We start from the raw sequence: 14,133 nt of genomic DNA on the forward strand, positions 1-14,133 counted from the left end.
TGCTTCCTGCTGGGGGCATCAACAACCCTTGGCGGACATCACAGAACCAGGAATCAACTCATCAGCAACGTGCCAGTAACAGTGTCCCCTCCCCAAGGCTTTCCATGTGACAGCACTGTGTGTGTTTAAGCTCAGTAGGGAACATGGCTTAGCAAAAGGCTAACCACGAGCCAAGTCACATGTTACTAAGAAAACTCTGTCACAAATGTGAACACTAGAACCCCACAGACTGTGATGACTAAATACTCATTACCATTTCCCCAGAGCCTACATGTCCACTCGACTGACATGTTTATTCTTGACAAGCTTCTTTCTAGTCATGGGCATTGTCATGGATATAATGTGTTATACAACAATCAACTGAAATCCAGATGACCATAAAACATAAAAAATCATAAAACACTGTGAATCATTCTAAAAAAAGGCTCATATATGACGTATAATTGTGACATAAAATGTAACTGTAACTCAATGGCAATCTAGAAAGCTGTCAAATAACAGAATTCAAAGCAGAGGTTGAATAGTACTCACTGGCTTTACATCCGGCACTGGATCACTGAAAATGGGTGACAACAACGCCGGAGGACCATGAGGCCTCACTAGGTCAGGGCAGGAAGCAGTGGAGTGTTATGGGAAAGGGTGAACCCTGACCCCCCAGTGATAAAAGCAAGCAGGACCCCCCACTCTACCTCCACACATTACCCACGCCACGGACAAAAGCCCAGACCTGATTCCACAGACGTGCTCACAACTCAGATGGACAGAACTCCCCAAGGGCAGAGTCTATATGTCTGAGGATTCTTCTTGTCTCTCTCTCTCTCTCTCTCTCTCTCTCTGTCTCCCTGGTCTTGCTGTTCATCCCTCTTTATCTGTCCTTCTTGCCATTCAGTCTCGTCCTCCATCTCTTACTTTGTCCTTCATCGTGTCTCTGGTGTCTTCACTCCCTCTGTCTGTCTTTGCCTTTTGTACTCATTTCCGTGTCTCTATTTTAATCATTTGCTTACACACTCTCTCTCTCTCTCTCTCTCTCTGCCCCTCCCTCTCTCCCTCTCTCTCTCTCTCTCTCTCTCCCTGACACACTCACTCCCAGTCTCTCCACTCTTCCTCCATCTCTGTCTATCTTTTCCCCAGCCCTCTCCCTCTCCCCCTCTCTCTCCTGTCAGGCTGCTCACTCTGCTTTAGCATTCTGAGGCTCGCGCTGCACAATAGCAGCCCTGTTTGCTTCAGAGAGCTACTCCAGGTGAAAACTAAACAAGGGGCAAATGCTGTGTTCACCACTGGCACGCTCACAAAGACACTTGTATGTACACAGAACATGCAAGTACACAGGCATTCAAGCTCTCTGTCTTTTTGTCTTAACCTCTTTTTTTACCTGTTTCTTTATCTTGCTCTCTCTTTCCTCTCACACACACACACACACACACATCCACACACACACACACACACACACTGAGACACAATGAGACCCACTAAGGGATGTACACACACACACACACACACACCTACATAAACACACACACACACACACACACACACACACACACACTGAGACAAACTAAGGGATGTACACACACACACACACTCACACACACACACACACACACACACACACACAGACAAACTAAGGGATGTACACACACACACACACACTCACACACACACACACACACACACACACACACACACACACACAGAGACAAACTAAGGGATGTACATACACACACACACACACACACACACACACACACACACACAATATAACACATATGGATTTCAATCTATAGATGAAAAAAGCGATCAAGGTGAAGTCTCTGGTAATGTCTTGGAGCCATATGTAATTAACCTTGAGGCCCGTGTGAACGAGCGGAGTGGTGGATTAGCCAAGAGTCTAGCGGAACGCAGCCCTTCTCCTGCTGACTCCAACGGCTCAGGTCAGCGCGCTAATGAACAGCATTTACTTTTGTTGCAGGAGAATTAAGTAGCTTTGCCTCTCCTTTGGTCTCTGAGCCGGTGAGTAAGCCGCGGGAAACCATCTTTCGACAGGGTGCGGGCCGAAGCGATCGTCATTAGGACAGATGAGGCTGGAGAAGCACAACAGGAGCGCTCTCCTTCAGAGGAAAACCTTTACCCTGGCTGGAGCCTAAAAGGCACCCATAGAATTAGAAGGCATAGTATGGACATAAACTATGTTCACTTCCATGTTCAGAGTTTCCCACTTTTCTCTACTCACATACTAGAGTACTATGGATGCTAATAAGCACATGAACCCATATTAGGCCCCGTCATTTATTTATCATTACATTACTGCCACCCCAATCTGCCTCTATTGTCTAACTGACTTCTTGTTGTGGGTTTAACACTGAATAAAATGTTGAATGGGACGTAGGAGTGTCCATGCTACTGTTTCTAATTACAGCAATGCACCCCTCTCTGTCTGCACTCTGTGCATGCTGGGCGAGTAGGCAATAGCATTCTCCTCTGTATTCATCACAGCTGATTTAATATCTACTGTAGATGGCCTCGTGGGAGCAGAGCAGAGCAGAGCAGATTCTTCAGCAGAAATGCACAATGCACCACACAGGAAATACATTACAGAGTAAATAAGGAGTTCATTTAGAGGTAACTTAGGACTGCACTGTCTCATACTGTTATACTGTAGACTGGCAACTATGACCAGAGATAGAAAATGGCAACTGTCTTAAAAGGGGGAGGACACACTGAGGAATATGTGTCACACTCACACTCACACTCACACTCACACACACACTCACACACACACTCACACACACACTCACACACACTTCACACTCTGGCCCCGGGGCGGTCAAACAACACACGGAGAGGAGACGGCTTCCGGACAGCAGAGAGAGCCGTTATCTGTCCACAGGTCAGGCACTGAATGAGAGGTGGGCGAATATCCATGACGGTGCAGTTTTTAGAGGTGGCTTTCTCTGGGTGACTGTTCCCAGGTCATGAAATTGTCCTATGCTTAAATCAGAAACATGTCTTGCACTGCGGTGCTGCTGTTCCTCGCCCCCAGTCCGTGATTGAATTCAGCGCAGCGGTGATTGCCAAGGACAAATCAGAACGAGAGGACAGAGCTGCGCATGACTTATGCAACATCTGTATCTGCTGTGAGTGCTGAGGGCTAGACCATACATTATGCTGAACACAGAGCCCCCGACTCAATGTGTACTTATCCTTGGAGGACGGCTGTACCTGGACAAAGTATGCACATTACATATTGGCGGTATGAATGTGTAACAGTACACACACACGTTGTGTGTCTGTGCCCGAGTACACTATGTGTACTTATCCTTGGAGGATTGCTGTACCTGGACAAACATTACATATGAACATTATGAACATTACATATTGGCGGTATGAATGTGTAACAGTACACACACACACACACTGTGTGTTTGTGCCCGAGGGCACAGTGGGCAGGTCCCCATCCTGACCAATGCACATGTTTCCTGTAAGAGCAGCAGGGTGCTGAAATGAAAACTCAATATCCTGTGTTGCACAAGTCTAAGTGTACTTGTTGCAGTAAGTGACTGTGTGTGTGTGTGTGTGTGTGTGTGTGTGTGTGTGTGTGTGTGTGTGTGTCTGTGTATGTGTGAGTGTGTTGGAGACATGAAGAATGGGTGTGAAACCCACCATTACACATGCCATTAAACCAGCGTGTCGCCGGGGCACTGTTTTTATGGCCACATATGGATGAGGTGACCTGCCAGCTCTGTGCACTCTGCTCTCTCTCCCACTCTCCCCCCCCCCCTCTCTCTGTGTGTGTGCGTGTGTGTGTGTGTGTGTTTGTGTACACGTGTGTGTGTGTGTGATGTGTGTTTCTGCGCATTCATTGCATCAGTAAATCTACCGCCACCCTTGCAAAAGCACCGGTGATGAAAACAACCTCAGAGCACTGGCTCCATGTTGAATGTACTAGCACAGCGCTAGCCCTGGCTAATGTGGCTAACGCTAACCGTGCTACATGTCCAACAGCTGAGGATGTCTCGGGGGCCTCACCATCTCAACACCAGTTGACAGCGCGTGGGCATTAACACACAGTTACATTCAGGCACTCTGGATACGCTTTTTATGCAAGCCTGAAGCACAGTACACACATTATTTATGTATCTTCTGTGGTTGGTCCTCTGTGAACTGAATGGCTGATCTCGGGGGTGTCCTATTGTGTTTATTTAAAGTGCAGCCAAGGCAAAGCACAGCTCTTCAAAGGGGTGAAGATGACGCCCCCAAAGGGGAGAATAGCATCTACATTTTTCAGCCATTTTGTGTGTGAGCCTGTTTAACAGTGTCGGAGTGTTCATCTCTCTCTCTCTCTCTCTCTCTCTCTCTCTCTCTCTCTCTCTCTCTCTCTCTCTCTCTCTCTCTCTCTCTCTCCATCTCTATGTGCGAAGGCCAGCACATCAAAAGGAAAGCTAAGATCCACTGTGTATCCCTGATAACACTCCACTATTCACTATGTATTCTCTGTCCTTGCTGACAAGGGTGATGACCATGGGTCTCCATGGTTCATTTATGACGCTCACCACGCGTCAGGTGAACCAAGGACTCCCCGCCTGTCTGCCAAACGCACCACCAGGGGGCAGCACAAGCAAGGTGTTAATGAGGGGGCAATCACCCACCTGGGGGGGAGGGCAAACGTACACTTGGGCTTTAACTCATTACACCTTCATAGAAGACCACATGATTCAAATTAGTGGCATAATAAGAGCTTATGAGAGGTCTTACAAGAATGGTTCCAAACTGGTTCCTACAGTTCCTACTCATGTCGGCATTATGCGAAACAAACAAGGCAGTTTGTGTCCCACTATTTGAGATATTTTGGTCCAGTTTATGAGTGGTATTGCATCAGCTATCAACTATGGCTCCTCAGATTCTATTTTGCAATCCTTGGGCCTCAGAGAGTCAGTCAAGCGTGTCTTTCCAGTGCATCCATAGATGGGGCTGTACATTCATACGCACGCAGCCAGGCTTTACATGGGAATAGTCATTTAGGTTGATTACTAGGGTGGAAGAAATCTCCGGCAGGGAGAGGGAGAGGGAGAGGACGCCAGCCCAACAGGGCCCACTGAGCGGTTGCATTCATTCTTTGTCATTCCGTCTCTTTTTCTTTATCTCTCCTACTCTCCCTCCCTTGCTCTCTCTCTCTTTCCCTTGCTCTCTCTCTCTCTCTCTCCCTTGCTCTCTCTCTCTTTCCCTTGCTCTCTCTCTCTCTCTCTATCTCCCCCTTGCTCTCTTTCTCTCTATCTCCCCCTTGCTCTCTTTCTCTCTCTCTCCCTTGCTCTCTCTCTCTCTCTATCTCCCCCTTGCTCTCTTTCTCTCTCCCTCCCTTGCTCTCTCTCTCTTTCCCTTGCTCTCTCTCTCTCTCTATCTCCCCCTTGCTCTCTTTCTCTCTCTCTCCATTGCTCTCTCTCTCTCTGTCTCTGTCTCTCCCTCCCTCTTTCTCTCTCTCTCTCTCTCTCTCCCCCACTGTCTGCGAGATATTCTAGTTAAGAGACAAAAGTGCTTGGCACTGTCCCCCCTCCCCCGTGTCATCTTCCTCTCCCTCTCAAACTTGTTCTCTCACCCTATCCTCTTTGGCCTGCCGCCTCTCTCCTCTCAGGCCTGTCAATCAAACGGACTCATTCAATCAGGCCTGCCTCCAGAGAACGGCTCCTTTCATATTCCTCTACATCGGAATATTTTATTACAGCTGATGATGAGGCTACATTGCAGGCTAATGGATGACCCCCCCCCCCACACACACACACACACACACAAGCACACACACCTCACAAAAAGACACACACACACACACACACCTCACAAAAAGACACACACACACACGCGTCTCACAAAAAGACACACACACACAGCCAGAGAGACAGAAAAACAAGTGTTCTGTGGACATTTAAACTGAAAAATAGCCATGCTGCCTCAATGGCATGGCCGAGCCTCTGTCTTTCCCCCTGGTCTGTGCATATGCCAGCCGTCGGCATTCATCACCGCAAGCCGAAGGCCTGTGAAGAGGCGACGGGACTCGGGCAGTTTGGCGTGACAGGGACGCAAGGACACAGCATCCATCAGTTAGGGAGTGGTCTACCTTCCCAGACTCCCATCCCCTCTCCTCCCCTTTCCTCCCCTCCCCTTTCCTCCTCTCCCCTCCCTTCCCCTCTCCTCCCCTCCCCTCTCCTCTCCTCCCCTCCCCTCTCCTCTCCTCTTCGCCTGCAGCTAAATTTGTGTGGACCTGATGAGCCCAGTGCCCAGTGCCCAGCGGAGAGAGAGGAGCACGTCAACACGGAGAGTAATAGACTTCAGGCTCCCCCCAACAGCTGAGACACAACAAGGGACACACTCTGAAACACACTCACACACAGAGACGAAACAGGCAGACACACACTCCCTGACTGTGTACCTCTGGTGCTCCTCATTCTTACAAATGATTCTGTTAACATCTTGGCTTGATTAAATGTTGGGAGACAGAAGAGAAGCTGACTATATCTACAGCTGAGGGTGAACGATAATAATAATAATAATAATAACATGCACAATGACCTTCATTAACATCGCTGTAAATACACAATCACAGCAGGGATTCTAGCAGAGTAGCTGACCTTTGCATTGCCCATTCAACTTCAGATGAACCAGGATGAAATTCAGACGTATCGTAACAGGTGAGTGGTTTGTGTACATGGGTGGATAGACTCTTTCCCTCCGCCCCTCAGTCTTGAGCTGTGATCCAGTAGTCCTTTATGCTTAGGAAGGTTCCAAACGGAGTGAAATGACCTGGAGTTGTCTGAGTGGCAGCCATGATAAGAGCTGGATGAATTCACTTGAATTCACTGCTTCCTTTCATTTTCTTTAGCATAGGGGCACTCTGGACCGTCCTTTACCAAAGGAAAGGAGATAATGTCGTCCCACAATCCCTTGCGGCAGCAGCAACAACAAACCGTCAACATGACCCACATCAATAACACCCATCCATCCCATAATTACATAGCCCAATGTGAGTGCAGTTGGGTCTCTTAGCACCGCGGTGGTCTATTCCTAAGCCCTCATGAATTCTCCTTCACATCTTTCCTTGGCCTCCATGATGTTTTCCATCGAGGTCAGGAAAGGACACAGGATGTCATTTCTTTTTTGACTATGCAACCACAGCCTCAGGCTTTCTTCTCCACTCTCTCCCTCCTGAGCCCACCTCCCCCCCCCCCCCCCCCGCCACACTTTTCTTTTCCAACTGGCCTGTAGTGATTACGGTGAGGCTGTTAAAAAAAAAAACCTTACCTTGCTGAGCTGCCCTGCAGGTGAGCTGCTTGTGTTGATGGGCTGACATTTAAAGTTCAGCAGCGTGTCCGCCAACTCCCCCCCCTCGCGAGCAGCGGACGGGGGCCCGGGGCGCGAACCCTGGACCGCCATGCAGGACAGGCCAATCAGATTGGACCGCTTGACCAGGAAAGCCTCCAGAGCTATGTTGGGAGAGACCTACAGAGGGGGGAAGAGCAGGGAGAGAGAGTGAGAAGGAAAGAGTGCAGGCACACAGTGGAGGGAGAGACAGACAGAGAGAAAGAGAGAGAGACGGAGAGAGAGAGAGAGAGAGAAAGAGAGACAGACAGAGAGAGAGACGGAGAGAGAGAGAGAGAGACAGACAGAGAGAGAGAGAGATGGAGAGAGAGAGAGAGACAGACAGAGAGAGAGAGAGATGGCGAAAGAGAGAGAGAGAGAGGGAGAGAGAGAGAGAGAGAGGGAGAGAGAGAGAATGAGCTTGTGTTTGAGAGAGAATTAACCTACTTTCCCGTCTAGTAATTGCGAGAGGAGAATAAATATCATTTGTTTTTTCAGGGCAATGAAAGGAATGAAGGTCCCACTTCCAAAAATAATTCCATGAAATAAACAGAGCAGAGCGACTGGCTTGTCCTACAACGTCAAAGCAGCATCCAACATCCAAATTCTCTATTCATTCAGAGGTAGGCCTAAGGTTGGTATATGCTCAGAATGTGTCATGTTGAGCCATGTTCATGTGAGAAGGTATGTTTAGTGTGTGTGTGTGTGTGTGTGTGTGTGTGCACATGTGTCCTTCAAATGCCTTTCACTGAAACACTGAGTATGTTTGTATGTGTATGTGTGAGAGACTATTTTGTGTGCAGGACAGAGAGAATGGCAGTGTGTGTGTGTGTGTGTGTGTGTGTGTGTGTGTGTGTGTGTGTGTGTGTGTGTGTGTACACCCTATTGTGGATATGACCAGCGTATGAGAGTTGGTTTGTGTGCGAGACAGAGAGAAAGTGAACGTGTGTGTGTGTGTGTGTGAGTGATCGGTGTATGGCACTACATGCACACACAGCCCACCTTGGATATGAGCGGCGTGTGTGAGGAGAGGGCCAGGTCGGCGACGCGCTCCACACACTGGACGATGCGTGTGCAGGCCCTGGCCTCCGTCTGGGCCATCCACAGGACGTGCTCCTCCACCAGCATCACGTTACTGGCGATGTCCCACACCAGGTCCGCCAGCTAAACAACACACACACACACACACACACACACACACACACACACACACACACACACAGAGCATCACGTTACTGGCGATGTCCCACACCAGGTCCGCCAGCTGGACAACACACACACACACACAGAGAGAAGGGGCCCATCATCATCATCATCATCATCACCAGAGTCCTTTGAGACTCCTTTTGGTCTTTACATAGATTTAATGATGGTCAGGGTTGCCAAAGGAGTCATGATCTTTGAGTCAGTGGCACTGGGGCCTGCGGGTGTTCAGCGCAACACTTTCCTTTCAGGGAGGAGAGACATAAAAGGGAGATGTGGGGATTCAGAGGCGATAATAGGAGGGGAGAGAAAAGCTCACAGTGGGGTAAGATGGAAGGCACAGTTGATGTAACACCCCCCCCCCCCCCCCCACAACCACTCCCCATCCTCCCCACCTAAATGACTCCCACACGGAGGCTGGTGCCTTCATCCGGACGCCAGCTCCTCAAGAGCTTCCTACAGGAAGCCTGAAATTTTGGAGTGTTCAAGCCGACAGCTCTCAATGATCAGGAGCTGGCCCCCGGGAAGCCGCCAATCCTCTCTGAAGGAACCTTCCAGAAAAGCCAGCTTGAGCACATGTGTTCGGGGGGCCCAAAATAGAGACTAACGATGTGGAGCGCCTCCCCACAATTGCATGGTAGCAGATTGCTGCGCTGATGGCAACTCTCGAAAATTAGCACCCAGGGTTAGACATTTTGGACGCGGAACCAAGACAACGAGCGGGCCTGTCATTCAGAGAGGACAAGGCACCGAGTCTGGCTGTGTGGTCCGCTGGATCACTAAACTCCCACGCACAAGGAAATGATCTGGAACTTTCTCTGGTTCATTAGCATGGGTCAATGGGAATGTCATTGTGACTATGTGGCACCTAAGCAGGCTGTCACACTGATGCAATTTAATTGCGGTTTCTCTTGGTTTCTGTCTTTGTCCTCTGTCCTTTCTCAACACATGTGATTTATTACTCATCCTGAATGTCTTGTTTAACGAACGACTTTAATGAACTTTGATGAACGACTATAAGGACAATAACTGTATGTTGAATTGCTATGTAATTTCTTCTTGTTGTTTCATTAAATTATTCTCTGTTTGCTTATTTTTATAAATGCGTAATACACATTTGGGTGTAGGTGATGATTATGCCTGTGATGAGCTCATTCTGAACTCGAGGCTAACGCCTGTGCTGGTTAATGTGGCAGAAATGACTGGTGTGAACATGGAATGATTGTTAAGGTGGGGTGGCTATAGACCGGTCCCGGGGAATGATTTAAAAGACCTGTCAAGAGGCTCCCAGTGCAGGGCTCGAGTGCCCCAAGGCACAGGCCTTTGTGCATGCCAGTATGTTCAGTCTGTTTATTGACTATAGCCACAAGACTGTAAACACTATTTAAATATGTACTTGTCATATGTAGCATATTTTATTTGACAACTGACCCAGTACTTTGTTTCTGTGCTCAAAAGAACATAAATCACTGAAACCAGCCAAACTGAATTAGTTGTAGGTGCCAGTCCTATATATAACAGAGCCTGGACAAGAGACGAGAGCCTGTCTGTCTGTCTGTCTGACTGACAAATATTGAGCGAGGAGATAGAGATGATAGAGTATGTTTCGTAGACGCTGTGGTCCTTTAGCTCTTTGGCTCCTGGGTGTTTTGGCGTACCTCTCGGATCCGGCCCACCAGCCGCGTGATCCTCTCCACCAGGTGTGTGACGAAGATGACGTCCATCACGTCACCAAAGTGCGCTGCCCGGCTGGTGAAGGAGGCCAGCTGCTGGGCCAGGGTGAGGGCATTGCTGTTGTTCACTGCCGTCTGAGGAGAAGGGCCCAACAGCACACAATGTTATGCACCCCTGAAAGTGTGTGTGTGTGTGTGTGTGTGTGTGTGTGTGTGTGTGTGTGTGTGTGTGTGTGTGTGTGTGTGTGTGGGTGTCCCTGATAATAAACCCACCTGAAGTAGGTTCACTTAAACTGTGGTGGATTTTGCAAACCCCTTAATATATGATTTTAGTATCATCCTATTATCCTTGCCTGTGCTCCACAGTAACAGGTCTAAATCCCCCAGTACAGAGACTGCATGTGAGGGACGACTGGAGATGTGTAGTAGTGCGCTGTACCTGTGTGAGTTGGTGTAGGAGGTGTGTGTCAGTGACCTGTACCTGTGTGAGTTGGTGTAGGGCGCGCGTCACTTCGCTGGCGTAAGGGCACTGGGTGTAGTCCTCCTCTGCCCAGCGCCCGGACCGGTCACAACGACGCCACGCCTTCTTCTTCAGCAAGGTGGCGCTAGAGCCAGGCGGGGCCGGGTGATGTATGGGAGCAGCACAGGGGAGGAAGGCCAGGATCCCAGCCAGGGTTTTAGGCCACCTGTTTACAGATGCGAACACACACGCGCACACACACACACACACACACACACACACACACACACACACACACACACACACACACACACACACACACACACACACACACACAGTTATGAAACAAAATTATTTCACAATAAAATACTGAATCTCAAACAAAACTTCAGAGAATTTCAGGAGAATAAAACCATACTGAAAAGTTCTAAAGACATAAAACAGACACACATAAAAAAAACTTGAAACGGGAAGAAACAGAGACAGAGAGAAAAAAGGAGAGCGTAAACAAAAACAGTCGGCTAAGGTACCATGAATACTTTTCAACCCATTCTCCTGAAAACACACACACACACACACACACACACACACACACACATATACACACAAACTGAAAAACATAAAGCATCTTCCTCTGCTTTGTTCCTTTGTCATCCAGGCACATTGGCCACTTAAGCAATATATGCCACTAATTTCTTCCTCAGACAAAAAGCGAGACTCATTTTCCAGGCCATTACATTTCCAGTCGGCAGAGACGTGCATGCGTCCGCTCGTGCATTCAGTGCTCTCGTGATTAGGCATGACATACAGAGGAATAACGACAGAATGCAGTCAACAACAACAACACTAACAATAACAACAAAAACAACAAAGACCAACAATAATGACAATAACACGTCTGGCCGGCAGACAGACCTGGCCTCCCATCCCGGCTCCAGCTCATTAGTTTCGCTGGGCAGCTGAAAAACCGCTCCAAAGGTGCCACTCTCCCACAGAAAAAGCAACTCCGTCAGACACACTCTCAGAGGTTCACAGTCAGTTTCTCTTTCATGTTTACTGGGGTCTGTATGGGGAGTTCAGTGGAAAGACTCTTTGAAAGCTACCTTACATTCTCTCAAAGGCTTCTCTCCTTAATTGCAATGTATACTCTGTGTTTAATGTACGTGTATACTATCATCAGGATATGTGAATAATCAGGATTTATATATATTGGTTAACATATCAGGTAGTTCATTATAGATTCTGATCAAGGACGAAACATCCCTTCATCACATTTTATTTGGTGATACAAGGACAAAATCTAATCTAATCTAATCTAATCTAATCTAATAAGCGCAAATGGTTTGATGTTGTTAAATAAACGCCGTCCTCATCCCGCATTCTCTCACATCCCACCTGAAGTCTCCTTTGTTAGCGCTGACTCTCTCCGCCGCGCAGTACGGCGCCGATGTCTCCAGCACCACGATCTCCATGTGCCGGGTGCTGTTGCCACGGGAACTGGTCACGTGGCACTGCCAGATGCCGGAAGCGCTGACATCGATGTTGGACAGGATGAGTTCGCTGCGGGACAGAGACAAGGCGGACTGTGAGCATCACGCCATCGAGGAGCAGCCGAGACCACATGGTGCTAATGAGTGTGTGTGTGTGTGTCTGTGATTGCTCTGGTAATCACAGTCGAAGGAACAAGGGAGGTCGCCGCCTGAATAATTGAACACACACTGAGAGAAAAGAAAACAGTTTTCAGTGTAAAAACCAGGAAGTCTTCTCTGTAAAAGACAGGGAACGTGAGAACGTTACCGACACTAATGAAACAAACGTGCGAAAGGCCAAAGGGCCAGCTAGGTAGTAGGCTCAAGCGTAAACTGTAAAGCCCTAACTGTGTAAAGCCCTAAGGGGAAATGCTAAACTTGTGTTAGATAAAAGGGCCTACAGAGATCTATTATTTAGAGTCGACAGTAGTGTGAGTCAGTCCAGCTAGAACTAGAGCTTAAAAGGCACACTTTATGTACAAATTTGTGTGTATATTTTGTATTTAGTACTACATGCATAGTAAATAGATGTAAATTAGGCACATAAATTAGTATCACGAAACATCTGCAGTGATGCAACTCAAACACGAAGCTGAGAAAATATGAAGTGATGAATGCTAGTGATTCCAACCACTCAATTATTAACAGCCTTTAATTCTTTACGATAGCAGCTTTAGCTCAAGCTTCTGAGAGCATATGTTTAATGCCAATTATCTTTTCTTTCTGACTGCTGACTTGGAGTGTGGAATTACAACAACAGCTGGGTGTCTGCTAAAGCATGTTCCCTTCTGTCTGTTTTTTTTCCTTTCCTTTTAAATCCTGTAAGGTTATTGAGACCCATAACAGAAACACACATGTGTGTGTGTGTGTGTGTGTGTGTGTGTGTGTGAGTGTGCGTGTGTGTGTGAGTGTGTGTGTGTGTGTGTGAGTGTATGTCTGTGTTTGTGTGTGTGTGTGTGTGTGCCTGTGTATGTGTGTGTGTGAGTGTGAGCGTGAGTGTGTGTGTGTGTGTGTGTGTGTGTGTGTGTGTGTGTGTGCATGTGTATGTGCAGAGCAGTGCATGGTCAGCTGAATGAGATGTGAAGAACAGAGAACCACAGACAGCGCATATTCTTAGGAGGCAATAGGCCCATTTGCCCATTCTCCTCCAGCGGAGGTTGTTGAGGACTTCCCCAGGGCTGCCGCTGTTTAAAGTAGAGGCTACTGTTTGGATACTTCTAGAGCCGCATTGCTGAAAGACACGTGGACAAAGTGCACACAGAGTTTGGTTCACGCTTCGGTGAGGTCTTTGTTGGAAGGAAACTGCTCATGGCCTTCGTCATGATAACAGGCTGTCATGTAATCATGCACAGAACTTTTCTGGCGGATTAATAAACATCTCTGACAGTACCCTGTCAAGTTTCCTTTGGACAGAGAATGAAAAACAAAAAGACCACTTCTCCTCTGAACTCTCTCTACTCACCAACTTTCTCTCTCTTTAAAAAAACAAAAAAAAAACTGCTATAGCTCTTTATAGCTGCAACCAATCCCTGCAAAAGGAAATAATTTCCCTCCATGTAAAGCCAAAACCATCAATCAGCCCCCTCTTTTAGCAGGTAATGTTCTGGAAATATATACTGCAGTGGGACAGTACGGAGCCATATATGCAGATGGTTGATAAGGCCCGGATCCTGTTCTGCAATGCAGGTCTCTGCGGTGCTGTGTGGCGCTGCCGCCGTCGAGCTCCGGTGCTCCCCTCTGCTCTGCTCGACTCGGCTCGGCTCAGCGAGGTCCGCCGCAGGGCCAAAAATAACAGCAGCTGCCGCGCTGCCACTCCGCCTTCGAAGTCGGGGTGCTGCTCGCTGCTTTCCAAAACCCCACGACCACAAAGTACTGTATCAACTCTCTCAAGGCAGGGCCCCAAAAATAGAAACCCTCGAAGCTT

The 14,133-nt window shown here is 48.1% G+C and overlaps 1 protein-coding gene across 1 annotated transcript in view; it reads right to left on the bottom strand.

Annotated features, from left to right (window-relative positions):
* The window catches only part of LOC105893426 (adhesion G protein-coupled receptor A3), a 144,278-nt gene that overhangs the window by 70,189 nt on the left and 59,956 nt on the right, over positions 1-14,133 (bottom strand). The window contains exons 8-12 of the mRNA XM_031578689.2: positions 12,076-12,240; positions 10,702-10,906; positions 10,206-10,355; positions 8,347-8,508; positions 7,288-7,485 (exon numbers count right to left, since the gene is read on the bottom strand). Coding sequence (XP_031434549.1) covers positions 7,288-7,485; positions 8,347-8,508; positions 10,206-10,355; positions 10,702-10,906; positions 12,076-12,240 — 880 coding nt within the window. The remainder of the gene's footprint in view (positions 1-7,287; positions 7,486-8,346; positions 8,509-10,205; positions 10,356-10,701; positions 10,907-12,075; positions 12,241-14,133) is intronic.

This window comes from Clupea harengus, chromosome 13, assembly GCF_900700415.2.
Source record: "Clupea harengus chromosome 13, Ch_v2.0.2, whole genome shotgun sequence".
Lineage (NCBI taxonomy): Eukaryota > Metazoa > Chordata > Actinopteri > Clupeiformes > Clupeidae > Clupea > Clupea harengus.